The 27941-nt window shown below is 38.4% G+C and overlaps 1 protein-coding gene across 9 annotated transcripts in view; it reads right to left on the bottom strand.

Moving 5' to 3' along the window:
* Positions 1-27941, bottom strand: part of ATXN2 (ataxin 2) — a 118602-nt gene that overhangs the window by 40204 nt on the left and 50457 nt on the right. For 4 of the 9 annotated variants that reach the window (XM_086681690.1, XM_086681694.1, XM_086681696.1 and 1 more), the window contains exons 6-13: positions 16002-16016; positions 12560-12684; positions 10495-10586; positions 9566-9763; positions 7924-8102; positions 5844-6089; positions 2994-3176; positions 319-516 (exon numbers count right to left, since the gene is read on the bottom strand). In XM_086681690.1, the coding sequence (XP_086537816.1) occupies positions 319-516; positions 2994-3176; positions 5844-6089; positions 7924-8102; positions 9566-9763; positions 10495-10586; positions 12560-12684; positions 16002-16016 (1236 nt within the window). The remainder of the gene's footprint in view (positions 1-318; positions 517-2993; positions 3177-5843; positions 6090-7923; positions 8103-9565; positions 9764-10494; positions 10587-12559; positions 12685-16001; positions 16017-27941) is intronic. The other 5 variants (XM_086681697.1, XM_086681695.1, XM_086681693.1 and 2 more) reach the window with 3 other exon arrangements.

Here is a 27941-nt window from a genome sequence, read left to right on the forward strand (position 1 = left end):
ATTTTTATTTACTATAGTTTTTGGGAAAAAACATTTCCATTTAACCACAAGCTTTTCTCCTTTGAAGACCTATCTAACACCAGTAAGTTTATTTATATTAATAGCTACTACCCAAGAATGTCAGCCCTGTTAACATTCAAGAATAACATTTATGAAATTAGTAGTATTACTTAAACAACTCCATTTATGTAAAATTTTAAATGTATACTCAAATATATACCTATGAATGGACATCGCATTTTTCATACAATTAACATTAAACTCTAACACTGAACCTCACAAATGACATTTTGGAGCTGGAAGCCCTTTCTTACATACCCTCAATAGATGGGGTAACAGCTCTATTGGATGCAGGACTGGCAGGCGTGGGAGATGCAGCTGGAACAGGCATAGCAACAGCTTCAGCTGGAATAATACCAGCTTGGGGAGAACCAAGAACTGGCCCAGGAGGAGTATTTCCAATACTGTTCTGTCTGGGAGACCTGGGTCTGTGAGTTTTAGGGGATAATCTTGGAACTAGAAGAAAGAGAAAAGTTATACGTTAAATTCTCAGCTCAAATGTCACTTCCTCAAAGAGGCTTCTTTGAAAATACAGGTAAAATAGTCCTAATTTGACCACCATCCCAATTACTCTTTATCCCATCACTCTGTTTTCTTTTCAGAAGTCTTAAGGAATCGTGGTGGTGACTGAGAACACAAGTATCTGAAGAATGACAACAATTATTAATACCTAAGTACAAATGTAGTTTTTCCTTGTAAGTAAATATATTAATTCTAAAAGGAAGTACTTTAAATCACGTTAGATCCTGGAATTCTAAGACAAGATAAACACTACTTTTTAAGATGAAGTGAGAGGTCTCTTTAATAATGGGGTAGAGGTCCCAAAGAAATGGGCTTATTTGTTCCTCCTTCAAATAATAAACTCAAACACCTTTTGGCAGCTTGCAGCCAATCCTGTATGTTCTTTTTTTGCCTCTTCAACAGCCACTTTGCAATAACTAAGAAAATTGGGGAACCAATTTAGCCAAAAGAGGAAGGTAATTCATGCTGGGATTCATACTCCACTTGAGCTCAAGTAAGCATCTAATAGTTTCCTGTTCCATTATAAACTTATTTGTAGAACTCAGATTCAAAGATTTAGGGAAAATGGTTCAATTCGCTTCACTCTAGTTGTTCTTTACATTTTGAAGTCATAGGATCATGGAAGGAAACTTCAACAACTGTCAATTTTCTAATAAGTATAAAAAAACAAACCTGTAACACTATTCTGCGTATAAATGTAACAACAGTTTTTATTGTTTCACTTCTATAATCATGTTGTTACTCTCAAATTCATCTCCAGATTCTAAGTAATGTCAAATAATTAATGGTACAACAGAAGAAACAGGTTTCTAGACCTTCCATTCTCTTGTTAAATGAATCATTTCCTTCTAATAACTACTATCTAATTTCTAACTAGATTATCCTAATTAATATCTAATTTCTAAGATCTAAAATCTAATTTCTTTTGGTTTTCTTTAAAGATCAAGGAAGAAAACAGAAGTACAAGGGAATTTACAATAAAATTATACATACATGATTCTGAGCAATATATATCAACTAAAGCATTCAGCAGAGTTTGGAGATCTTTCTGGTTAAGTTTAAACATCTTTTTTCTTGGGGGCACTTGGGTGGCTCATTCAGTTAAGCATCTGACTCTTGGGTTTCAGCTCAGGTCATGATCTTATGGTTTTGTCAGTTCAAGCCCCGCACTGGACTCTGTGCTGTTGGCATGAAACCTGCTTGGGATTCTCTCCCCTCCCCCTTACCCCTCCTCCACTTGTGCTGTCTCTCTCAAAATAAATAAACTTAAAACATTTTTTTAAAATAAAGATCTTTTTTCTTTTTAAAAATATTTAAATGTTTATTTTTGACAGAGAAAGAGAGAGAGAGAGAGACAGACAGAGCACGAGTGGGGGAGGGGCAGAGAGAGAGGGAGACACAGAATCAAGCAGGATCCAGGCTCAAGGGTTGTCAGCACAGAGCCCAACGAGGGGCCCAAACTCACGGACTGCGAGATCATGACCTGAGCCGAAGTCAGGGGCTCAACCAATTGAGCCACCCAGGTGCCCCAAGATCTTTTTTCTTTTAAAGATTCTATGTGCTGATTAAGATAGATGATAAAAACAAAAACAAAAACAAAAACAAAAACAAAACAAAAAACCTCTATCACTGTGTGCTCTAACTCTCCACAGTTATGGAAGCAAACATTAAATTAACTGTAAGTTCTTATCAAAGTGTATTTTTTATAATTTTATAACTGCTGTCAGCACATTCCTCAGGCTAATCACAGATAAAACTTGGGACCCTTGAGTTATGTTTGATATTCTTCATAAGGGAAATACAATCAGAAATTAGTGCCATATACACATGCTATTAAAACACAAAGCAGGCGCCTGCGGGGCTCAGTCAGTTAAGTGCCAACTTCGGCTAAGGTCATGATCTTGCAGTTTGTGAGTTCATGCCCTGCATCGGGCTCTGTGCTGACAGCGTGGAGCCTGGAGCCTGCTTTGGATTCTGTGTCTCCCTCTCTCTCTCTGCCCCTCTTCGGCTCACATACTCTCTGTCTCTCTCTCTCTCAAAAATAAGTAAACGTTAGAAAAAAAATTTTCTTTAACTTTAGAAACACATAGCACGGTGAGCCCAGATGTTTGTGGAATGAATCTGTGGACAAAACTGCTAAGAAGATAGGAAATATGGTCCCTCATACTGTATTTGCTTTATATTTGAGTGGTACTTTATAAAACTATGAATTATGTTCATACTTACAAATCTCATATGAATCTTATCACAAGTCCATAAAGTAGAACAGGCAGATATTAACCCATTGACAAAACTGAAACTCAGAATGATCACATGTTTTGCTCTAACATATAGTGAGTGGTGGAGCCCTTTTTACATGCAGAATTACAAAATGAACACTGTCATTATGTTCCAAGCCAAGTGTTACCTACCCCCGCTGACCACTGATGACCATGTGCCCCCCGCAGGACTGGTCCTTGCTGCTGGAGGAGCAGCTGCTTCACTTGGTGGAGTATGGGATACAAATTCTAGGCCACTGGAAATGGAACCCCTCCCAGCAGAAACTCTGTGATTTCGAGGGTGTCGCTGGGCCTTTGGGGACATCCTCGGAGGCCCTAAGAAAGGAATAGTGAACATCACATAAATGATACAACGTCCATCAGTACAACTTTTCTGCTAAACACATATACCCCATTCACTCACTCACTCACACACATACACACACACACACACACACACACACACACCACACACACACCTCTCTCTCTCTACTTTCTCCTTGGTTATAAAAGAATGAACAAAAACAAAAACAAAACAACATATTTTTGGCCATATTCTTTCAGAATTATTTTGTGGAATGCCATAAGGTTTTATAAATAAATTTTATATTATTTCCCTTTATTTTTAAAGGAAGGGAGGGATGAAGCTGACATAAGAAATCAAAGAGATGTCATAACTTTTCAAAGACTTTTGGCAATTTGTTTAATCTATATCCATTACTTGTAGGCATATAAAAATAAAAACAATAAAATGTTAACAGAAGTTATGGTTACCTAAGTTTTATTTTACCACACATTTTTAGCTTTTCCCCTCAAATTTTCTGTATTACTTCTAAAATCAGAAAAAAAAAATTTAAATAAAAGACTACTGATCCCTATATGCTTTTATACTATGGAAACATATCTACACACCTTTCTTAAATTTCTATAAAATCTTAGTTTATCTACCTCTTCTGCCATGGTAATAAATTTTACAAGCCATGCCTTAAAGCAGTCTTCACCTGTAAGCAGTTTCTCATACTTAACCAGGCTATGAGCTGAAAATTCTACTGAAAAGACATGAAACACTAGAATAATTGACATTTGGAGAAGAAATTTTGCACTATATAAATTGTCAAAATTCTAGGTCGTTAATTCTGTCAACCCATTTGTGATTTCTATTTCTAAAAAGTCTACTCTGCAGTGGAACAAAACAATCAGGTGAAAACAGTAGACAGACTTGCTCTCAGTAGAGAAGCCAGACAGTGCTAACACTCAGTAAAACTCACTGTTGATGTCAAAGCCAATCTTCACCCTCACCTTGCTGTTGAACTCTTTAGAATGTCAAACAAATTTGTGTTCTCAGTAGGAATTTACCCATGGACACAATGTTAAAAAGAAATGTTAATGTTATATATCATAGTTTTCAACTGGAGAAGTGATTTACATAAAAAAAATTGAATTACGAATTGGGTAACTGTGTATCTATATATATATTTTTTACACCCATTTAGAGAAAAAGAACAAGAAAGCTAATTGGTATAGCACAATGAAATCAAACTCTTAACTTGCAAAAAAATTCATTCTTTTTGATAATACATAAAATACAGAAACAAAATGTACTCTCCTATACTAAATACACAAAACCATTGTATTTAATATTTAGTGGTTTTACTTGTGAAGTTCACACTTTAAAAATGCTTCAGTGTCATCTAACTACATGACTGGAAAACAGTTTAATTGAAATTAGTCAAAAAGAAAAATTGGATAATGTAGCAGCCTCTCAATATGCAGAGGGTGTACTTCTGCCCGAATAGTCAGTCCATAAGCAGTCCTGACAATTTACTGTGGTGAAGATGTACGTACTCACTAGTGAGTCCTGTTTTTACTCAAACAATGCATCCCAACAAATACTTCAATAGAATTTAACTTCTTGTTTAGTGGCCACCATTACAGGCACTTTTGTGCAAGGAAGTCACCTTGAAAATCAGTGCAACATGCTGTTCAAGGTTAGCTACTTTAGTCAAGATCCCATGACCTCCGTCTTGCCTAGATGGCAACAGTTTATTAAAAAGCAGCCAACATAGTTTTCTCCAGGGAAGCACTGCCAGAAAACTGTATTAGTCTCAACAGTAACTGTATCAACTGCGATTTTAATGAACAAAGCAGATCAAAATTCTAACACAAATACTCTGAAATAAACATCAAAAGGAGTTATTCAGAAAACAGGTCTTTAACATATGCACTGCATTTATATTAAAATGTGACCTTCCTACAATACCTCCATGTATTTGCTACATAGCAACAGAGGGTATAGCATCAAATATTGCATGAAAACTACAGGTTTGTTTTGTTTTGTTTTTGACAAGGGCACGTGGTTTTTATTAACAACTTTATCTTAGATCAAGGACTTCTTCCAGATTAGACTTTCACTAGAAAATATTATGACGCTAATTTTCTTAAATCCCCCAAACATAAGACCAATCTCCATATTATAATCTAAGAGTAAACACACGAAGGCAACTACATGGACTGTCCCTCTCAAAAAGGACCTCTAAACCACCATTCCTGCCTATGGCCAACAGGTAGGTTCACTAGTACCCTGGCCAAGTAACTGTAAAATAATAGGTTCTTTTTTATCATTATTTTATTTTTTATGATAGCTTCTACAGTAAGGCCAAGACTGGGTAAAGAAAGTTCACTGTTTATCATTAGCCACTGTTTACATTGCATATTGAGAGGGACAGAAACCTGGAGTAGACCTTCTGGGGCTGTAAAAGAGCATCATTACCAGGCAGAGATTAAAGCCTCATTCTTACAATCCAGGACAGTTCATTGCTTCACACAGTATTTACCACATTTCTCATGAACAAAAGGTTAATAGAAATAGTTTTAATAAACTAAAGTTAAAACACGGAAATTATAGGTTATTAAATAATGAAGAGGAAACTATTTTGTAATTATAAACTCACATAGGAGTTAAACAAAGACAAACAAAAACATGAACAAATTGTGGTATTGTACCTTCTGAAGACATGCGTTTAGGCATAGTAGAGACAGGAGCTGGAGAACCATGAGCAGAGGGGTGAGACGGGGGTCTGGATGGCCGCGAGGGGGGCCTGGAGGGCGGCCGTGTAGGGGTGGCTGCCCGAGGTGGAAGAGAGTTGGGACCTGACTGGTAGCGAGAAGGTGGGCGAGAGGAAGGAGATGGGCAAGGCGATGGCCAGGGAACACCTGACAGAACAAATGATATGAAGGAAAGTATAAAAACTAAAGAAAAAAATGAGGGAAAAAAGTAAACAGAAAAAAAAGTAAAATGACAAAAATGATTTCTTGTACATTTTAACCCTTTGAGGACAGTCATTTGATTTGTGATAAGTTTTAGCATAACTTAACTGACATAAATTCACATTTTACTTTAACCTCCTTAAAATTAAGTCTCTTTAAATGAACACACGTTCCCAAAGGGTTAATTAGGATCTACACATACTATTGAAGAAGACAGTTAAGACCTTCTGCCTATTAATCCTGGTTCTATAACTGTTTCTCAGTAATCAATCATTAAAAGGAATATAACATAAACTAGATAATTTCACACAATAAATCACAAAACTCAGGAAAATAAGATTATTTACTATATTAGTTTTAGCTTTTGAAACATGAAAATAAGCAGCAGCTATTATATCCCATTAAAAATGCTGTTTTTTGTATAACCATCTGTGATTTTCATCTAGTTTATACTTGAAGACTCAATTTGAAATCTCATCAAGCAAGTCCATTTTAAGTAGAAATAAACCATTACTACTATTTTTTGAGTCACAGGAGTGACAAAGGTTAATATTCATTGCCTTTTCAAGAAAACATTCCAATCTTAACAAATTAGAAAAAAGAAGGGGGACCTGCTAAATAATTTATGCAGTAAACACTTATTTAAGAGACTGCTTAATAAACAATGCAACTACAGAGCAGTCATCACCAAATAAAGTGACACTGAGGGACAGGCACAGGTAAAGATACAGCTAATGTGTAACATTACATAGCACACAGCACTTACCTTAATCTTAGGAAACAGTCCAGGTCTCCTCTCCATAGGGTTCCACACACTTGAGTATCATACATTTCCTAGCCCCCTTCAGGTTTTTTACTTGGAAATTCTGTTCATAAACAACTAAAATTCTTTACTCAGTGAGCAAAGAAATTTCACCCCCAATACTAAGTACAGAAAATACTCAAGAGTGTTTATTTGGAGAGGAATTCTGGAGAAAGACTCAACAGAAACAACTGAAATTGGAAACTCAGTGTTCTCTACTTTCCGTTTTAGCTTTCCAAACTTGAATACCTTAAACTGAACGTCTACTTTGTTCCCCGGGTGAATAAAGTAGTATTGCTATTGTATTTCCCTGTGGCCTAAAACACTGCTGTCCAGTATCCCAGACTCACACGGAAGATCCACAACCTAGGATTTAGAGGTAGAGCGGAAAAATATCTTCTTGCTAAAGATGCAAGTCTCCTTCACTTTACTTCTGCTAAACTGTAATATCCATCCTTAAACTAAGAGTTGTTCTTATCGTTTATTTAAGCACATTTCTTTCTTCACCTTCTTCACATGACTCTTGGTCATGTCTTGTACAGCAAGTTACCTCAAATCCTTTCTTGAAGTAAGCAGAATATAAATGTATAAACAGTTTACGAAAATGAACCTGTATTAACCACTGAGTGTTTCACACAGACTAGGATTTTCCATATAAACTGTGTCTAAATCATTTTATCATCCAGGGTTTTAAAAAATTGAGAACCTACCCAAAGTTTCCAATTTCTTTATACGTGGAGTGTTTTTTGGCCAACTGAGTATCTTTGGCTAAATTTAGCACTTTATCATAACATGTGAGAATCTCATCATACTAAATACGGTATATGCCAAAGACTTATACAAATTTTACTAATTTGATATCCACAAAAGCAAATTTTAAATAGTTTTAAAGTAAAAACTACTCCACAGAAATCACTGAAGGTGTGCATGCTCTTACCAATTATGCTAAACTTAAATACTTAGAAAACTATGTATCTGATCATTGACATTGACAAATTTGGTCAAAATACTTGCCTCCATTAACTACTCTTTGGTCTGAACCAGAATTCGGGTTGAAATCTGAAGTGTGAGAGGTGGATCTTGACGGCATGGAGCCCGATCCAGGCTGGCCCATACGCGGTGAATTCTGTCTCCCACTTCCCCAGGATATGACTTCTCTGTTTCTTTGTCCAGGAGGAATATATTTATTTTCCCTGAAAATGAGAGATCCTCTAAATCATTTTACCCTAATAGATATCAGGCCAATGAAACAAATTGAAAAGTAATTTAGGCAGAAGTGAATGCTTGTTATAAAAAGGTTAAACACTAAACCAAACTGCCTCACTCCCAAATACCCCTATTCTTCCATGTTACCCTCAGGTCTAGTCTCTAGCCTTTCCTTTTCTCTCAGATTCTCCTCCTAAGCAAAAAAGTTTAACAAGTGTATTCATTCTTATCCTACTTGGCCTCTAGACGGCGGATTCTGATATCAAATGTGGTCTGTCTTCTTGAAACTTTCTGTGTCCTTGCTTTCTCTATTTTGTTTCCTCTTGGTCTGTGGCTAGTCATTGGATTTTCATTCAATACCAGCAATACTGACGAATCCTAAAATCCACACTGCCAGTCCCACAGTCTCAAAATCTCCCACTGAACAACACTTTAATTCCAATCTTCAGACTCTAAGTTGTGTCTTCAAGAATTTATATCTTATTCTATCAGGTATGTAGCAGATGGTTCTCAACACATGTTTACGAATTAAATCTATCTAAGGCTTGCGAGCCCCTCAACTGCAATAAATTGAACAAATAAGCTCACTCTATCTCCCCTCACACTTGCTCTATGTTTTACCAGTACAAACATCAATCAACTTAGTTATCAAATAAACCTTAGGGTCAACTGGTTTTTCTAACCTTTCTATCGCCAGCCCTGGCCTAGGTGGTTACCAAGTTCTCACACTTGAACAATTTCAATACACTAACTTGTCTCCCCGTTTCAACCAACTCTCAAATGTCCCAGAGTTCATTCACACCATCCCCTGCCTACAGGGTGCTCTTTAACATGACACAAAGTCCTTCACTACCTCAGTTCCTATCACCAGATGCCAACACTGCACCCCCAACAGCACCCTGTATTCCAGACGTACAAAATAACCAGCCTCGTCCCCAGCTGGCTAGGTTCTTTCACGTGTCTTTTCACCGTGCAAGGAATGCCCCTCTCATACTTCTCTCTGGGCAGCAGACACATGTACTATCTTATCACAAAACATCACCTCCTCTGTGACGCGTTCTCGGACTCCACAGTTACGTGGTAGGCCATCCTCACTCTGGATATTCTTAATACTTTGAACACACCTCTAATCTAGCAAATCCTAGCGATCTGTTACTATGCTCTGTGCACCCCCACCCCTATCTGATCACTGTGTTTTAAGCAGCTCTTCCAAACCTTGGTTTGCTCATCACTGTATTTCCAACACTTGGCTTCGTAAAGCTCGATGCTCAAAAAATATTTTCCAAAATTACTATAATCTTTTCCCTAACAGAATCTTAAACCAATTCCACTTGCATTCTCTACCTAAGCTATATTAAAGGAAGATGAAATATAATAATAATAATACACCTTCTCACACAGACCTTGAGTTGTGTATCCAAAATACTGCATCATGATTTCCTTTAAATACCTAGTGTTTATGCCGTGGCCCTCACGTTCACTCGAATTTCTCTGAACTGCTGTGTATTTTTCTTCTTCACTCCTATCATCATTTTCCAGGGCCACTCGGGCTTTGTACTGGGCACTTGATTCAATTTCTTCTGCTAACTGGTTTGCCCTGGCTTCTCGTTTTAAAAATTCTTCTGAGTTATCCCTTTCTAAGGGTACCCTGAAACGTGAGGAAAAGAAAAAGCAAAGTGAGTATTTTAAAATCAGTTTATAGAACTGTCCCAAAACACTATTAAGAAAGTTGAGAGGGGCGCCTGGGTGGCGCAGTCGGTTAAGCGTCCGACTTCAGCCAGGTCACGATCTCGCGGTCCGTGAGTTTGAGCCCCGCGTCAGGCTCTGGGCTGATGGCTCAGAGCCTGGAGCCTGTTTCCGATTCTGTGTCTCCCTCTCTCTCTGCCCCTCCCCCGTTCATGCTCTGTCTCTCTCTGTCCCAAAAATAAATAAACGTTGAAAAAAATTTAAAAAAAAAAAAAAAAAAAAGAAAGAAAGTTGAGAGCTTGAAATATGGGTAAAACTATAAAAGAATTACACTGATCTACTTATGTATAAATCAAAATTAGCTTTTTTTTCGGTTTCACGTTTCCCTAGAGGAATGTAACATTTCCAAAACTGGTTAAATTGACTACTGCCCCATAACATCTATACTTGCAAATTCAGAGTTTTTACAGCTTTAAAAAAAAAATTATCTAGAGCATAAAATTAGGTTATATGTAAACTAAATGTATTCCGTTTTAATGAGAATTTATCAGCCTAGGTAGTGACAGGATTAATTCTTTCACATAATTGTTTAAACTAAAATCCAACACAAATATTTATTTATTCAACATGCTAACATAAGCTGATGAAAATCAAAGACAAATTCGCTTAAAAAAGTCAATTTTCTAAACTTACGTATATGAAGATAAACTGCTATCATATGTAGACACTACACCATAATTTTCTTCATTATATCGAAACATATCATTGGGATCCCATCCATTAGACTAGAAGAAAATAGAGTTCATTTTTCAAAATGACAAAGTATTTCTCTTCTTTAAGTACAATTAGTATCCTACATTAACACTATCATATATAACAGCAAAATCTAGCTAATTAAAAAACAGGCAAAAACTTTCTTTAAAAACGTTTTAAGAAAAATTTTTTCTTCTATATATCACGCCTTACAAAGTGGCAAATGACTATATAAAACAATTATTTCAGACAATATTTGTAAAAGTTTAGAACATTTCAAGTTACTTCATAAAACGTAAGCATTCAGGTCAGAATTCCTTCCCTACTCCTTAACAGCCATCTTTCTATAGGGCAAATACCTGAGACCTTCTTGAGTTGACTGATCATGAGATCTACGAGGGATAAAGGATGCTTTCTGATAGCCAAAAATACTTCCAGAGTTTCGGGGGAAGAAGGGAATAAGCCAAAGCTTTCACTGCTGCATCCCTAATTCAAGGTGTGAGCATGGTACCAGATCCTGGCCATCCTCCCCTTTTCCCTGGGTATGCTCGAACAGACAGCAGCATCAGAGAGTAAACACACAATCACTGTGCAAAGTCACAAGAGCTGGGTTTTAGAACTGGTCTCAACATTAACAGCTTCTATGGGTCCTGAGCAAAGGGCTCAGTATGCTAACCTGTAACCTCAGTGTAGATAACTCTACACTTCTATGAGGAAACTACCACTCTCAAAAGCTAGCCTGCATTCTTTAATCTGTAAGAATCAACCAACTGGGGACAGAGGCTGCAAGAATCTTCAGTAGTGAATATTAATGCCTAGATAGTCATTTCACTAATGTTGCAACCCCTTCAACGTTTAAAGTCTGAATGGTGTAAAGGGACAAAATAGAGTGCATAATCCTTATCCATCTCAGAAAGAGGACACAGCATCATCCCAGTATTTCTGATGGCAACTTTAATACTAAAGCTTGCCTCTGAAGGCACCCATCAATCTTGGGTCCTTCTGTGCTACTCCAGGCATGACTATTCTGTAATACCACCAATCAAGCAACTGCTTGAGGCTAACATATGTGGGCTGGAGATCAGTTACATATAGAGGCTTTAAAACTGCATAAGTAGTATATGTTCCAGATAAAAAATCTAAACTGTGCAGAAGGATATCCAGTAAATAGTAAAAGTCTTCTGGGGCGCCTAGGTGGCTCAGGTGGTTGAGTGTCCAACTCTTGATTTCAGCTCAGATCATGATCCCATGGTTCATGAGCTTGAGCCCTGTGTCAGGCTCTGCGCTTAAAACTTAAAAAAAAACAACTATGGGGCACCTGGGTGGCGCAGTCGGTTGAGCGTCCGACTTCAGCTCAGGTCATGATCTCACGGTTTTTGAGTTCGAGCCCTGCGTCAGGCTCTGTGCTGACAGCTTGGAGCCTGGAGCCTACTTCGGATTCTGTGTCTCCCTCTCTCTCTACCCCTCCCCTGCTCATGCTCTGTCTCTCTCTCTCTCTCTCTCTCAAAAATGAATAAACTTTAAAAAAAAAAATTAAAAAAAAAAAAACTTAAACTCTCAAAAAAAAAGTTAAAGTCTTCTAATCCCAATGTCTATAGATAACTATGTAAACTCACTACGTATCTCAATAGTGAGTACCTCTTCCTCAGACAAGAAGCCTAAGAGTCATACTTTGACCTCACCTCTAGGTAAAGTCAACAATTAAGACACCCCTTTCTTAGGCTGCCTTCTTCTGTAAAGCTTTCAAAGCAAAACATGCCAGTATTTCCAGTTTCCCATGCTTCCCAATTTAAATTTCTAAGTTGCTTGTTATGATTTACTTTAAAAACATAGAAATAATTCCTAAGTGTGGGGAGAAGTCTCTGTTTAGACAAAAAAACTGCTGCTTTAAATACCTTCACTACAATGATGACAATATACTTCAATTAAAACTAAATGATAGGAGGTCACACCATATCACATGACATGACCACAGTCTGATACTAAGCAAAAAGATATTACTTACTACGTCGTTTTCCAAAGCCTCCAGTTCTTCACTGGTAGTGAGTTCACCTGCATCCCAGGGCTCCAGGTCCTTCTCTTTGTGTTCACCATTCACTTTAGCACTGATAGCAGAGTCAGTAAAAGCGTCTGCAGAAGATGGACTTAGTTGAAAGATCATAGAGCCAGACAACAGGCTACACTAATACATACATACATTATCAACAAAGAGGTATGTGAAAAGTAATTATGAAATAGAAAGAATAGCATTAATGGTATGCTTTCAGAGACGTAATGCTTCTAATACCATCATCTTCAAAAAACTTTCAGTGAAGGTATGTTCCCAAATAATTTTAAGCCATATGAAGTATGTTTTAAGGTATTCACACAAGTCATTATATTAAAAATAATTACTGTACTTTGTGTTTCAGAAGTGATCCAGAAGATCTCTATCAATCCAACCTGAAGTAGGATTTTTGTTTAATGGATCCATTAATTAGATACAATCTCAGAGCTGCAGCCAAACGTATGAAGATATTTTAACTTCTGAATCCAAGTCTACATGCAGAGGGCAATATCCTAACATACTCTTGCCGTTAGTAACTGAAGCCAAACCCTTCACAGAATCCATTTTTCCCTGTAACTCGGTTACAAAATTCAGGCCCCACAGTGTCACCTATCCCCAGAAGGTTCAGGTGGCAGGCCTATGTACCTGGACTTCCCACCAACACTTTCTTACTCTTTGTGCTCTCTCCTCCTCTGACTAATGTTAATGAGGAGCACTAGCTTGTGAGAGCATTACTATGCTCAGCTGACAGGAAATATCTAGTAGCTGCTGTCCAGTGAAGAAAATTTTTCTCTAGATAGGTGTTAGGACCAGGTAAGTAAAAGTCTACTTGGGCAACAATAGTATGGGGAAATGCTTTGAAGATACAGGCTTGCGCTTAAATGGCTGGGCCCACAGGGTTATCACCTAGCACAGGGCTAGGGAATCACACTTTTCTGCTAGAAGATACTAGCTCCCAGTCACTACGCCTTCACCCTTACTATAAGCTGCCACCAAGGAGTTAGAAAAGGAAGTATCAACAGCGGTGTCTCTTAAAAGAGAAAATTCCAGAGGGATTTTTTTTATTTGGTACAATTTCTATAACGGTCATTGGCTCCCCAGTGGGCAAGGTGATTCCAAAGAAATTCGAGCCAGCCAATTTAGGCATGGCACTACAAGCCCAGTGTCACTACTAGCTCTTACCTCCTCTCATCCCAAACTAGGGATGGATGGGTGTGTGTGCGTGCACACCAGGAAATAAAAGCATAACTGCACCTGTGGGCTTAGCTGCCAGCTCTTCCAGCAGCGTAGCTCCTATTACTAGCAATTACAAGAGCTAAGAGCATAACGGGGGGGATCCCAACAACAGCACGCCTTAGGAGTGGGACAGAGCATCCACCAGAAGATGAGCGCATCTTGGAAAAGCTCTCTAAGAGGGTCTAAGAGAATGCTGCTGTCCTCATAATGACACCTTCAGATGGAAGACACTAATGGTCCCAAAAACTTGGCCTTACGTGACATTCACCTGATACAAGCCATATTCTATATCACCTTATGGTTGCTCGAATTCTTGGTAAAAATTAATTTTGCCAGTAAAACTTCAAGAGAACATCATAACTTCCTGAACTTACTGAAATTCCCTATTTTCTCGCAAAAACAGAACAGAAAACTATAATACAGGAAAATTCAAGCCAGTCATGTCCTGTTTTGCAGTAAGCAATACGATTATTACGATTATTAACTTATACTGCTGATCCTATTCATGTTTTAATTACACTAGTTTTTTGAAAGGCATCTGCTTCAGTGCATAAAGCATTTACTTACATGGCAACCCAGAATTGAAGATGATACTCTTTTTATTCAAGAAATTAAAGCTCAAAGCAGCAAGAGATATTTTTACAGAACCACATAAATGGACTTATTCTCATGGAAGTGCACGTGTGTGTCTGTCAAAGTGTTCAGGAAAGACAAGGACTGAGTCAAGCTGTCCTCAAATTGATAAATGTGTTCTTATCAGTATTATCCTACACAAAACCAAAAGGGACCCAATGTGGAAAAGCAAGCATCTAACACTTCACTGAACCAAGTTTTAATCTGCTGATCACAATTTTAGGCTGTATTAAGAGTCCATTAACAAGTAACCGATTTTTTTCAATACTGTATTGTTATCTTAAATCTTCTGTTTACCGATCATGTAAAAGGAGTAAACTACTCGCATGTTGTTACTTAGCATGACAGTTTTCTTTCAAGGCAGAAAGGGGGAAAAGGAAACACAAAAGTTGTGTTTCTCTTAATACTGATATTTCTTGCTTTTAAATCCTCCTCAAAAGAAAGTCCTTTTTTATTTAAGGTTTGTTTATCTGAGACAGAGTGAACCTGTGAGCAGGGCAGGGGCAGGGGAGATCTAGAGAGAGGGAGAGGGAGGGAGAATCCCAAGCAGGCTCCCCACAGTCAGGGCAGATCCCAACATGGGCTCCAACTCACGAATCAGGAGACCATGACATGAGCCAAACTCAAGAGTCGGTAAAGCATCCAACTTCGGCTCAGGTCAAGATCTCATAGTTCATGGGTTCGAGCCCTGCGTCAGGCTCTGTGCAGACAGCTCAAAGCCTAGAGCCTACTTCAGATCCTGTCTCCCTCTCCTTCTGCCCCTTCCCTGTTCACACTCGGTCTCTCTCTCTCTCTCTCCCCCTCAAAAATAAACATTAAAAAAAAAAAACAAAACCCACCCAGGCACCACAGAAAGTCCCTTTTTAAAGACGAGTAAAGAGTTTAGAGGAAGATGTAAAAAAGATGAACAGAAGTAGAGAGCACAAAAATGAAGCTATAGTGTTAGGATACTGGGGAAAACCCTGGTCATAAACACCATATTTCAGGCCAACACTCTATTATTATCAGCTACAAGGAGGCAAGGCCTGGATATTTCATTCTACACTGTGAACAATATCTAATACTGTAAATTCTGAAAATTCAATGTTTGGATTTTTTGAGACAGTGCGTGCATGCGTGCACAGCTGCAAGCAGGAAAGGGGCAGAGGGAAAGGGAGAGACAGAATCTCAAGCAGGCTTCACACACAGAGCAGAGCTTGATGGCGGGGCTCAATCTCACAACTGTGAGATCATAACCTGACCCAAAATCAAGAGTCAGACACCTGACTAACTGTGAGCCACTCAGGCGCCCATGTTTGGATTTTTGAAAAAACAATGTTGGTATTAAATAGTAAAATGTTGTAGCCAGGATTTCTGCAAAGTTTGGAAAATTAATTGTCTATAATCTAATCGCAACTGTGGCAATTTGCATGCAGATTTTTCCAATGTCATGTGAGAGTATATTAATTTTCCATTACCCTCTATGGTAAGAAACATAAGCATTATAAAAGCAAGATGCAAGAATACAAAGAGGCTGTCAGAAAAATGTTACCTGTTTCTGAAGGAACTACAGGCATAGAAAGAAAAAAAGAAAAACAATAAAAATTATCAGATAAGATAATAAAAGTTTAAATTCTTCATGTACTTCATTCCCTGCCTTATACACATTCAGTTTACCAAAAGCTCTAGACTAGAGGGGAAAAGGGTATACATGTACCTCCCTCTGACACACACACACCTGCAAACCCCTCTATGTTACCCCCACAGCGATGGGCTCTCAAAACCTTCCCTTCTCATTCTGGGCAGAAACCTAGTCACCCTGGGCCAGTGGTGCCACCTGGTGGTAATAATAAAGAAGTGTTTTGGGACGCCTGGGTGGCTCAGTCAGTCAAGCCTCCGACTCCTGGTTTCGGATCAGGTGATGATCTCATGGTTTCCTGAGGTTTCCTGAGTTCAAGTCCCACATCTCTGTGCTGATGGCACAGAGCCTGCTTGGGATTCTCTCTCTCCTTCTCTCTCTGTCCCTCCCCTACTCATGCTGTTTTTGTCTCTCTCAAAAATAAAAATAAACTTTAAAAAATAAATTAAAAAAAAAAAAAAAAGAAAGAAAGAAGTGTTTCAACCAAAGCACCACCTCTCTCCTGAGTATCCCTCAGTCCCACACCCAGGAAATACGATATAAGCTCTGCTCCTCAGTTCTTCCTCTTTTACCTCCCAATTATGATTCTGAAAAATCACTCCAAGTTGTCTGAGACCTTTTTAAAGGATCAGAATAATAGTGAAATAAGTGAAATGCTAGTGACACATTACGAATAAATATAAATTTATTAAAACCACATGATGACATAAAACTAGATGAAATTTAAAAATCATTACCAGACTTAACATCAGTAATAGTCAAATGTGCTTCCACAAGTCTTCGCCAAACCCCTAGGCTGCCCATTTCATCTCTCAACTAAATCTGCTTTTTCTCACTGAAGTTCTAGATCAATTTTTTAAAATTTATTCCAATGTTATTGTTCTGTTTTCATCAATTAAGAATACTGTGACACTTTCTTCGAGAACTTTGAAAAAATTATTCTCACCATATACCATCTGTTGTATGTGGACCATTTTACGCAGCGTATCAGTTACAGTGGATGCCATCCTGGAAACTGAGAGGCCATTTATTCATTCTTAACATTTACTGAGTACCTACAGTGTCTTAGTCACTGACTTTGGAGAGGCTAGGGCCTAAGACACAATCCCTGCCTTTTCCTGAAGGAGCTCCCACGTGTAGGAGAGTAGTTACAGACATGAAGCAAATCTTTTAGAATCTAATGTAAAAAGTACTAAAATTTAAGTTCTGAGGAATAAAAGGCTGTGGCTTTACAAGTGACAGCTGATCTATGCCTTCAAAAACACAAAGCAGGAATTAAGTAGGGGGAAGTAGAGGGTTAGCTCTAAGATAGACTTGAATATCACTAAGATAAAAATTTTCCAAATTGTACACTAGTCCACAGACCTCCCCAGGGTAGTGGAATTGGAAGCCAGAGGCAGATTACCTTTTTTTTTTTTTTTTTTTTTTTTTTTTTTACATTCCTCTGTTCTATATGACTTTTTATACTATAAGCATATACTAAACCACATAATACATAACATTAAAGAACAGTACAAAGAAACAAGATGGAGAATGAAACTGGACCCTAAACAAAAATAACTCAAAATGGATTAGGGATCTAAATGTGGGACCTGAAACCCTAAAAATCCTAGAAGAGAGCACAGGCAATAATTTCTCTGACAATGACAAAAGCAAAATAAACTATTGGGACCACATCAAAATAGCAGAAACAGAATCAGAAGAAACAATCAACAAAACTAAAACAGAACCTACTGAGTAGAAGGTATTTGCAAAAACCCTATCCAGTAAAAAGTATCCAAAATAGGGGGGCCTGGGTGGCTCAGTTGGTTAAGGGTGCGACTTCGGCTCAGGTCATGATCTTGCAGTTTGTGGGTTTTGTTTTTTTTTTTTAACGTTTATTTATTTTTGAGACAGAGAGAGACAGAGCATGAACGGGGGAGGGTCAGAGAGAGGGAGACACAGAATCCGAAACAGGCTCCAGGCTCTGAGCAGTCAGCACAGAGCCTGACGCGGGGCTCGAACTCACGGACCGCGAGATCATGACCTGAGCCGAAGTCGGACGCTTAACCGACTGAGCCACCCAGGCGCCCCCAGTTTGTGGGTTTGAGCCCTGCGTCAGGCTCTGTGCTGACAGCTCAGAGCCTGGAAGCTGCTTCAGATTCTGTGTCTCCCTCTCTCTCTGCCCCTCCCCTGCTCACACACTGTCTCTCTTAAAAATAAACATTAAAGGGGCACCTTGGTGGCTCAGTTGGTTAAGCGTCTGACTTCAACTCAGGTCACGATCTCACGGTCCATGAGTTCGAGTCCCGTGTCGGGCTCTGGGCTGATGGCTCAGAGCCTGAAGCCTGCTTCGGATTCTGTGTCTCCCTCTCTCTCTGCCCCTCCCCCATTCATGCTCTGTCTCTCTCTGTCTCAAAAATAAGTAACGTTAAAAAAAAATTTTTTAAATAAACATTAAAAAAAATTTTTTTTAAGTATCCAAAATAATAAAGAATTTCTACAACTCAACACCAAAAAAACAAAACAAAACAAAACAAAAACACAATTAAACAATGGGCAGAGGGGCACCTGGGTGGCTTAGTCAGTTGAGCATCCAAATCTTCATCTCGGCTCAGGTCACGATCCCAGGGTCGTGGGATTGAGCTCTACAGATTCTCTCTCCCCCTCTCTCTGCCCCTCCCCTACTCATCCTCTCTAAAATAAAAAAACAAAATTTTTAAAAAAGGGCAGAAAACATGGACATTTCTCCAAAGACGACAGAGAGATAGCCAAAGGCACATGAAAAGATGCTCAACATCACACATTATCAGGGAAATGCAAATCAAAAACCACAATGAGATATCACCTCATACCTTCAGAATGGCTAAAATTAACACCACAAGAAACAACAAGTGATGGCAAGGATGTGAAGAATCCTTGAGCACTTTTTTTAGTAATCCCTACATGCAAAGTGGGGCTCAAACTCCAGACCCCAAGATCAAAAGTCACATGCTCCACCAACTGAGCCAGCCAGGCACTGTCCCTTTCTTTAAATAAAAAAATAAACAAATAGATAAATAAATAAATTTCTTATTTAAAATCCTTGTGTACTGTTGGGAATGCAAACTGGTGCAGCCACTGTGAAAACCAGTGTGGAGCTTCCCCCAAAACTTTAAAATAAAATTACCATACAATACAGTAATTCCGCTACTGGGTATTTACTCAAAAGAATATGAAAACACTAAATCAAAAAGATACATGTGCCTGTTTATTGCAGCATTATTTACAATAACCAAATTATGGAAACAGCCCAGTGTCTACTGATACATGAATGGATAAAGAGGTGGTATATACAATGGAATATTATTTAGCCATAAAAAGAATGAATTGCCATTTGCAACAACATGGATGGATCTAGAGAGTATAATGCTGAGTGAAAAAAGTCAGAGAAAGATAAGTATCATATGATTTCACCCATACATGGAATTTAAGAAACAAATGAACAAAGGAAAAAAAAGAGAGAGAGAGAGAAAGACACAAACCAAGAAAAGACTCTTAACTACAGACAACTGATGGTTACTACAAAGGAGGTGGGTCGGGGAGGGTGAATTGGTGAAACGGTGATGGGGATTAAGAGAACATTTACCATGATGAGCAATGAGTAATGTATAGAAGTGCTGAATCACTATATTGTACATGTATATCGAATATAACACTGTATGTTAACCATATTGGAATTAAAGTTTAAAACACACAGACACACACACACACAAAACAACAGTCAATCAATCAATAGTAGTGTTCCCTGATTATCCCAAATCTTCAAGTAACAAAAATGATTACACAAAGACTACACATACTAGAGGTTAAGGCATTAGTTATATTTTATAAAATACTGAGGTTTTTATCTACATATATTTCTGCAAAGTATTAAAACAAGATACATGTTAGAAAAGAAAAAAAAAAAACAACAGAAACGAGATGGGGATAATGAACACAGGAAGGGGCCAAGATGTGTGCACAGGCACAACAAACTAAGGAGACAAATGGAGGCGTTCTCAGGCAAGAGGGAGAAAAAGGAGTAAGAGAGAAATTCAAAGGGGGGTGAGGAGGGCCTAGCTGGCTCAGTCATTAGAGCATGTGATTCTTCATCTTGGGGTCCTGAGTTCAAGCCCCACGTTGGGCACACAGCTTACTTAAAAAATAATAAAATAATAATGAGAGAAATGCAAGGAGATGGGGCACAGGGAACCTTTATCTAGATTAGGGATTCTTAACCTTTCTTTTATCCATGGATCCCCCTTAGCATTTGGGGGGAGCCTATGGATTTAAATGCATAAAATAAATCGGAAATCAAAAGAGATCAAATATAATGAAATGTAGGCATCAAAATCTGAAAATCCAAATCAGTGCAAGAATAATACACATGCTTCTTTATTAATGCATTAATCTATAAGATCTAACAGCAAATTTAATACTATAATTTTCAAAAGGTGAGGAGCATATGTCAAGATGTCTACATCTATACAAGTGATATGAAATTAACTGAGTTCTACAAGTGCTAAAGTCACAGATACTGCTAATACTAATGATTTGTTAATGGAAAAGAAATGCTAAATTTCTTTTTTGCTTGATTGTAAGTAATCTCTACACCCCAGGTGGGGCTCGAACTCATGACCCCGAGATCAAGAGTCACATGTTCCACTGACTGAGCCAGCCAGGCACCCAGAAATGCTAAATTTCAATCAGAAACTAGTGAAAACAAAGATGTAATATTTTTTCCCATCCAAGTTTATCAATGCCCTGAATCCTCTCCATGAACCATTTGGGAATCCATGGATCCAGGTTAAGGACTCTGCCTATATGCTCTGAAAAGCAAGAAGAAAGAACATTCTGTGATAGATAAAGGAAATGAGGTGACAGAGTAAGGAATCAAAAAGGGTGATCATAGGGGTGCCTGGGTGGCTCAGTCAGTTAAGCATCCAACTTCGGTTCAAGTCATGATCTCACGGTTTGTGAGTTCGAGCCCCACATCGGGCTCTGTGCTGACAGCTCGGAGCCTGGAGCCTACTTCGGATTCTATGTCTCCTTCTCTCTCTGCCCCTCCCCAACTTGTGCTCTATGTCTCTCAAAAAAATAAATAAATAAACGTAAAAAAAAATTTTTTTTAAAAAAAGGGGGTGATAAAGGTGGCAGAAACAGGTTTAAAAAAAAAAAAAAAAAAAAAGATGGCCATGGAAAGGTCAGAGTCCTAAAAGGGACAGGAAAAAAGGGAGTACAAGAGTAAAGGTTAAGCTGACCATGATCAGAGCAGACCCGCGGGGGGGGGGGGGGGGGGGGTGCACTATGAAAGAAAAGCAGTTACAGATGATGACAAAGTCATGAAAGCAGATGGCTAAAATAAGATAGAAATGAAAGGTACTGAATAATATAGCTTAGGAGACATAGGTTTACATAGGAATAGTGTTCTGTTCCAAATGACCAACCTGAGAATTAATTCTTACAACATCTACCATTGCAAAAACATCTGAAGGTATCAGGGTCCCAGCCACAAAACCATGGGAAACTTGAATGCATTTCAAAGGTTTATACTCTTCCGTTCTAAACACCAATTGGCTACAGTTATAAAATACACCAGACAACAGCACTTGCCCACTAAAAAATGCAGCACCAGATACGTTCCATTATGAATGACCACAACTATTTCCTAATTTTAATTCTGGGCATATCAAACAGAATATTTAATATTTAAAATGCTAAAGGGTGCATGAGTCAGTTTAGAGTCCAACTCTTGGTTTCAGCTCAGGTCATGACCTCACGGTTCTTGAGTTCGAGCCCAGCATCAGGCTCTGCACTGACAGTGTAGATGGACCCTACTTGGGATTCTCTCACCCCACCTCTCTCTCTCTGCCCTTTCCCTGCTCTCTCTCTTTCAAAATAAGTAATTATGTTTTTTAAATGCTATAAGTAATTTATCTGATATACCACGGAGATGACATTGTATTACCACAAAATTCAAGTCTTTGAGGTTAGATAGATCCATAGAAAGTCAGCCCCAAAGTTTTTTCTTTACCTGGAAAATTTGGGAGAGACAACAAACTGGGAAGAGCTAATACAAATTATTAAAAATAAAATATACCTCATCCTGACTTCAAACGTGGCAGGGTCAGGACAAGAAACAAGGATCTCTCTCTGCAATGCACATACCACCCCCCACCGAAAGAAGCAACAAAGCCATCTCTACTTGTATCTTCTTGTGCCAGCAGCTGAAATTCTCAACCAAACATCTGTCTTTCAAAGTCTTTTGTGGAGAGATGCCTGAGTGGCTCAAGTCAGTTAAGCATCCAACTTTGGCTCAGGTCATAATCTCAAGGTTTGAGGGTTCAAGCCCTGCGTTGGGCTCTATGTTGACAGCTGGGAGCCAAAAGCCTGCTTTGGATTCCGTGTCTCCTTCTCTCTCTCTGCTCTTCCCCCACTCATGCTTGGTCTCTGTCGCTCTCAAAAATGAATAAATATTAAAAAAAAATTTTTAGGGGTGTCTGGGTGGCTCCATCAGCTGAGTGTCTGACTTCAGCTCAGATCATCACTCATGAGTTCGAGCCCCACATCAGGCTCTCTGCTGTCAACATGGAACCCACTTCGGTTTCCTGTCTCCCTCTCTCTGCCCCTCCCCAGCTCATGCTTTCTGTCTCAAAAATAAATAAAACATCTTTAAAAAAAATTTTTTAAGAGGTAAAAAAAAAAAAAAAAAAGTGTTTTCTGTATGGGTGTCTAGCTGGCTCAGTAAGTGGAGCATATGACTTCTCAATCTTGGGGTTCTGAGCTTATGCGCCATGTTGGGTATAGAGATTACTTAAAAATAAAATCTTAATTTAAAAAAAGTCTTGTTTAATAAAATAAAATACAAAGTGGCAAAACTGTGACTTTCCAGTAGATGGAGAGGCTAACATAAGGAAGAACACACTGGTCCACAGTCACGTGACACCCAACAACATTGTACAGGATAGGACATACCAACACAACAAAATTAACAGAAGGCCAACCACTTGTATCCCTAAATCTTATACAAAATTTTAAGTCATTTAAAAATAATTTCCTACTATAATAGAAAAGGATGTCATTTTTTCAAACAGAGAAGAACCAATTAATCCTATCTTTGCCTCTAGGGCACTGAGCAAGGAAAATGAGTTTTGTGACCCACAAGCAGAAAGGGGGGTGTTTTTACCCTGGTTAGCACAAAAATAAAAATAAATGATTCTCTAAGGTATGGTATCTTTTAATCTTACGGTTTCAAACTCAAGTTGATTTGATCCTACTCTTCACAAATGAATACGTTGTATACACTGATATAAATCCAAATACATATGCATTTCTAACACACCCAATACGAAAAGCAAATTAATTATTTTAAAATAACTTCAAATAGACTATATGTACGTATGTTTTAATACTTAACTCCCTTACCTGCGTTTCTGTCTTTTCTCACTTGTGTAAGAATCATTTGGGCCTTATGTTAAAGTTAACACTTAGGATTTTGTTTTTTATATTTTAAAAGAAAATTAAAATGCCTAGAAGGATATTAAGATTGCCTAGAAGCAATCTTCTATAAGAAAAATATAATCTGGATATGTCATGTTGTCGGAAAGCCATTTTTAGATTTGGCTAGAAACAACTGCTTTCTTGAGTTTCCGGAAAATCAGTGGTAATTCCAGTTTCTAATAGTCTTATGGCAATATGTCTAAGTAAGGAAAAAACAAAACTAGCTTTCCTCTGATTTGAATGTAGTAAGTATAATAAAATTTTTTAAATATCAATTGGGAAATAAATATATGTTGGGTACCACCTTCTATCTGTACAACATAATGCTAGCCACCATGGGGAGTACACATCCCTAGTTCTATAAACTATGTTTCTAAACTGCAGAAAATTATAATGCATTAGGAGAAAAAAGATGTCACACACAGAGTATAGGAATGCTGAGTATTCGGTACATGAGGTAAACAACTGGCTCTCCAACTTTGTTCCATGAACCTTATGATTTCTTAAGGGTACCTCAACAGACAAAAGGAAAGCTGGATAAGTCAAGGTTCTAGGACACCACCCCCTTCCCAACTTTCCTCTCACCACTACTTTGTTGTAAACATGTTCAACGTGACATTTCATTGGAGGCAGGGGAAAACAAACTACTGTGCTATAAATAAAACAGTACATTTTAGTAGTCGGGGGCACCTGGGTGGCTCAGTTGGTTTAGCATCTGACTCTCAGTTTCCCCTCAGGTTGTGAATCCAAGGTTGTGGGGCTGAGCCAGGCGACAGGCTCCGCATTGAGTATGGAGGCTGCTTAGGATTCTCTCTCTCTCTCTCTCTCTCTCTCTCTCTCTCTCTCTCCCCGCTCCCCTCTGTCCCTTTCCACCCGGTCTCTCTCTCTCTCTTACACTAAGATAAAAAAAGGGGCACTTGAGTGGCTCAGTCGGTTAAACGTCCAACTTCGGCTCAGGTCATGATCTCACAGTTTGTGAGTTCAAGCCCCGCGTTGGGTTCTGGGCTGACAGCTCAGAGCCTGGAGCCTGCTTCAGATTCTGTGTCTCCCTCTGTCTGCCCCTCCATTGCTTGCACGCTGTCTCTTGCACTGTCTCAAAAATAAATATTTTTTAAAAAATTTTTAATAAAAAAAGAAAAAGAAAAAAGAGAAGCTCCCCTGGGAAGGGCCCTGAATGTTAGGGTATAGCATCTCAACTTTATTGTACTGTAGATTTTTAAGAAATGAAAATAAAAGCAATGCTTAAGAATTTCTCTGTGCTAATGTCCAAGACTGACTGGAAGTGACAGGATCTGGAAGGAAGTTAACTAGGAAATTACAGTAATGTTTGGATACAAACTATCCAGGGAAACAGAGAGGAAGAAAACAATGAGGATGTGACATTATCAAGGAAAAGTTTACAAAGCAAGGTAAAAGGAAGAAAACAGTAACTTTCTTCCCAAACGTAAGCCAAAATAGTCCTTGTGTCTGTTATTTCACTACAAGCAGTTCAAGAAAAAGGATGGATGGGGGCGCCTGGGTGGCGCAGTCGGTTAAGCGTCCGACTTCAGCCAGGTCACGATCTCGCGGTCCGTGAGTTTGAGCCCCGCGTCAGGCTCTGGGCTGATGGCTCAGAGCCTGGAGCCTGTTTCCGATTCTGTGTCTCCCTCTCTCTCTGCCCCTCCCCCATTCATGCTCTGTCTCTCTCTGTCCCAAAAATAAATAAACGTTGAAAAAAAAAATTTAAAAAAAAAAAAAAAAAAAAAGAAAAAGGATGGATGGAAAAGATGGGACTACTTCGGAAGTGTACTGTGAGCTAAAAGGATAAATCCAGCTCAGCTTACATAGTCTCTAAGACCCACTCTAGACTAGATATGTTAGGTTGTCCACTCTTACTTATCATTTGCTTCAAAGGAAAGAAAGTTTTGGCTTTTATCTCCAAAAGTTGTTTTATAAAATACTGTTACTTTGAAACACAACAAATATCTGACCCTCTAAAATATTAACTACAAAGTTGTTTTGGTTATTACAGACAAGGAATTTTACAAAGCAGACGTGCATAAATGGCATAATCAGTGGAAAATTAATAAATAAGCAATACTGAAGCAGAACAGACAAGCTCAAAGTATGTTCTCACTTAAAGCTCAAAATTTAGTGTCTATCCTACTAAGAGTCAAAAGAAAGATTTACATTAGGTATAAAGACTGTAAAACAATACTGTTCTCATCTGAAAACAAGAAACAATTTTTAAATTCCATTTACAATAACAAATTCCATTTTGGATTTTTTTTAATGTTTATATTTGAGAGACAGATACAGAGTATGAGCAAGGGAGGGGCAGAGAAAGAGGGGGACACAGAATTTGAAGCAGGCTCCAGGTTCTGAGCTGCCAGCACAGAGCTCGAACCCACAAACTGTGAGATCATGACCTGAGCTGAAGTCGAAGGCCTCACTGACTGAGCCACCCAGCCGCCCCCATTTCGGATATTTTTTATCCAAAAAAAATAGAATACTTAGGAATAAAGCTATCAAGAGAAGCGTGAACCTTGTACACTGGTAACTACAAAACATTTCTGAAGAAAATTAAAGATGACCTAAATAAATGGAAAGATGTATTATGTGCTTCGACTAGAAGATTTATGGTAACATATCCCAAAATTATCTCTAGATTCAATGCAATCCCTATTAAAATCCCGGCTGTCATTTTGCAGAAATTGACAAGATGATCCTAAAATCACATGGAAATGCAAGGGACTCAGAACAGCCAATCTTGAAAAAAAACATACTTGGAAGATTGACACTTGAATTCAAAACTTACTCAAAGGTACAGTAATCAAAACAGTATAATACTGGCATAAGGACAGATAATACAAATCTGTGGGATATCACTGAGAGTCCAGAAATAAATCTTTACATTTATAATCAATGTAACTTCAACAACAAAGGTGCCAAGACAGTTGAATGGGAAAAAGAACAGTCTTTTCAAAATACCGTACTTGGATATGCACATGTAAAAAACTATGAAGCTGGAGCCCTACCTCAGACTTCATGTAAAAATTAACTCAAAATGGATCAGACACCTAAATATGAGAGTTAAAACTATAAAAATCTTACAGGAAAGCAGAGGAACAAATCTTCATAATCTCAGAGTAAGCAATTTGCTTAGATAGGACACAAAAAGCACAAACAACAACAAAGAAAACAAAGATAAACTGGACTTCATCCAAACCAAAACCTTCTGTGCTTTAAAGGACACCAGCAAAAAAGTGAAAAGACAACCCGCATAATGGGGAAAACATATCATGTCTGATAAGGGGATGAATGGTATCCAGAATATTTAAGGAATTCTTACAACTTAGTAATAAAAGATAATCTAATTTAAAATGTGGGCAAAGATCTGTATAGACCTTCTTCCAAAGGAGATTATACACTTTCGATAAGCACATGAAAAGATTCACATCATTAATCACTACAGAAATGCAAAACAAAACCACATGAGATACTACTTCACAACCACCCACCAGGATAGCTGTAATAAAAAAGACAGACAACTGCTGATGAAGGGATGGAAAAACTGGAGCCCTCATACTGCTGATGGGATGGTAAAATGACACAGCCACTCTCAAAAACCATCCCAAGCAGTTCCCTTAAAAGGTTAAACTTTGAGTTCTCACATATGTCCGAGCAATTTCACTCCTAAGTACATGCTCAAAAGAAATGAAAACAAAATATCCACACAAAAATCAGAACATCAATGATCCCAGCAGAATTATTCATGACAATCAAAAAGTAGAAATAAATGAAATGTCCATCAACTGATAAATGCATAACTAAAATGTAGTATACCCAGAATGGACCTAAAAAGCATTACACTAAGTAAAATAAATCAGAGAAAAACAAGTACCATATGATTTCACTTTCATGTGGAGTATAAAAGACAAAACAAATGAACAAACACAAACAAAATAAAAACGGGGCGGGGCGGGGCGGGGGGGGGGGGGGAGTGGCCTGGGTGGCATAGTCGGTTAAGCGTCCAACTCTTGATCTCGGCTCAGGTCATGGTCTCACGGTTCTTGAGTTCAAGCCCTGCATCGGGCTCTGCACTCGTATTGCAGAGCTTGGGATTCTGCCTCTACTTCTCTCTGACCCTCCTCCACTTGTGCTCTCTCTCTCGCTCTCTCTCTCTCAAAATAAACTTTAAAATTTTTTTTCAAAAAAAAAACCCAAAAAACGGGCACCTGGGTGGCTCAGTCAGTTGAGCATCCAACTTCAGCTCAGGTCATGACTGTACAGTTCATGGGTTTGAGCCCTGTGTCAGGCTCCGCGCTGACAGTTGACAGCTCAGAGCGTGGAGCCTGCTTTGGATTCTGTGTC

This window comes from Puma concolor, chromosome D3 (assembly GCF_028749965.1).
Source record: "Puma concolor isolate L17-30 chromosome D3, mPumCon1.1.hap2, whole genome shotgun sequence".
Taxonomy (NCBI): Eukaryota; Metazoa; Chordata; class Mammalia; order Carnivora; family Felidae; genus Puma; species Puma concolor.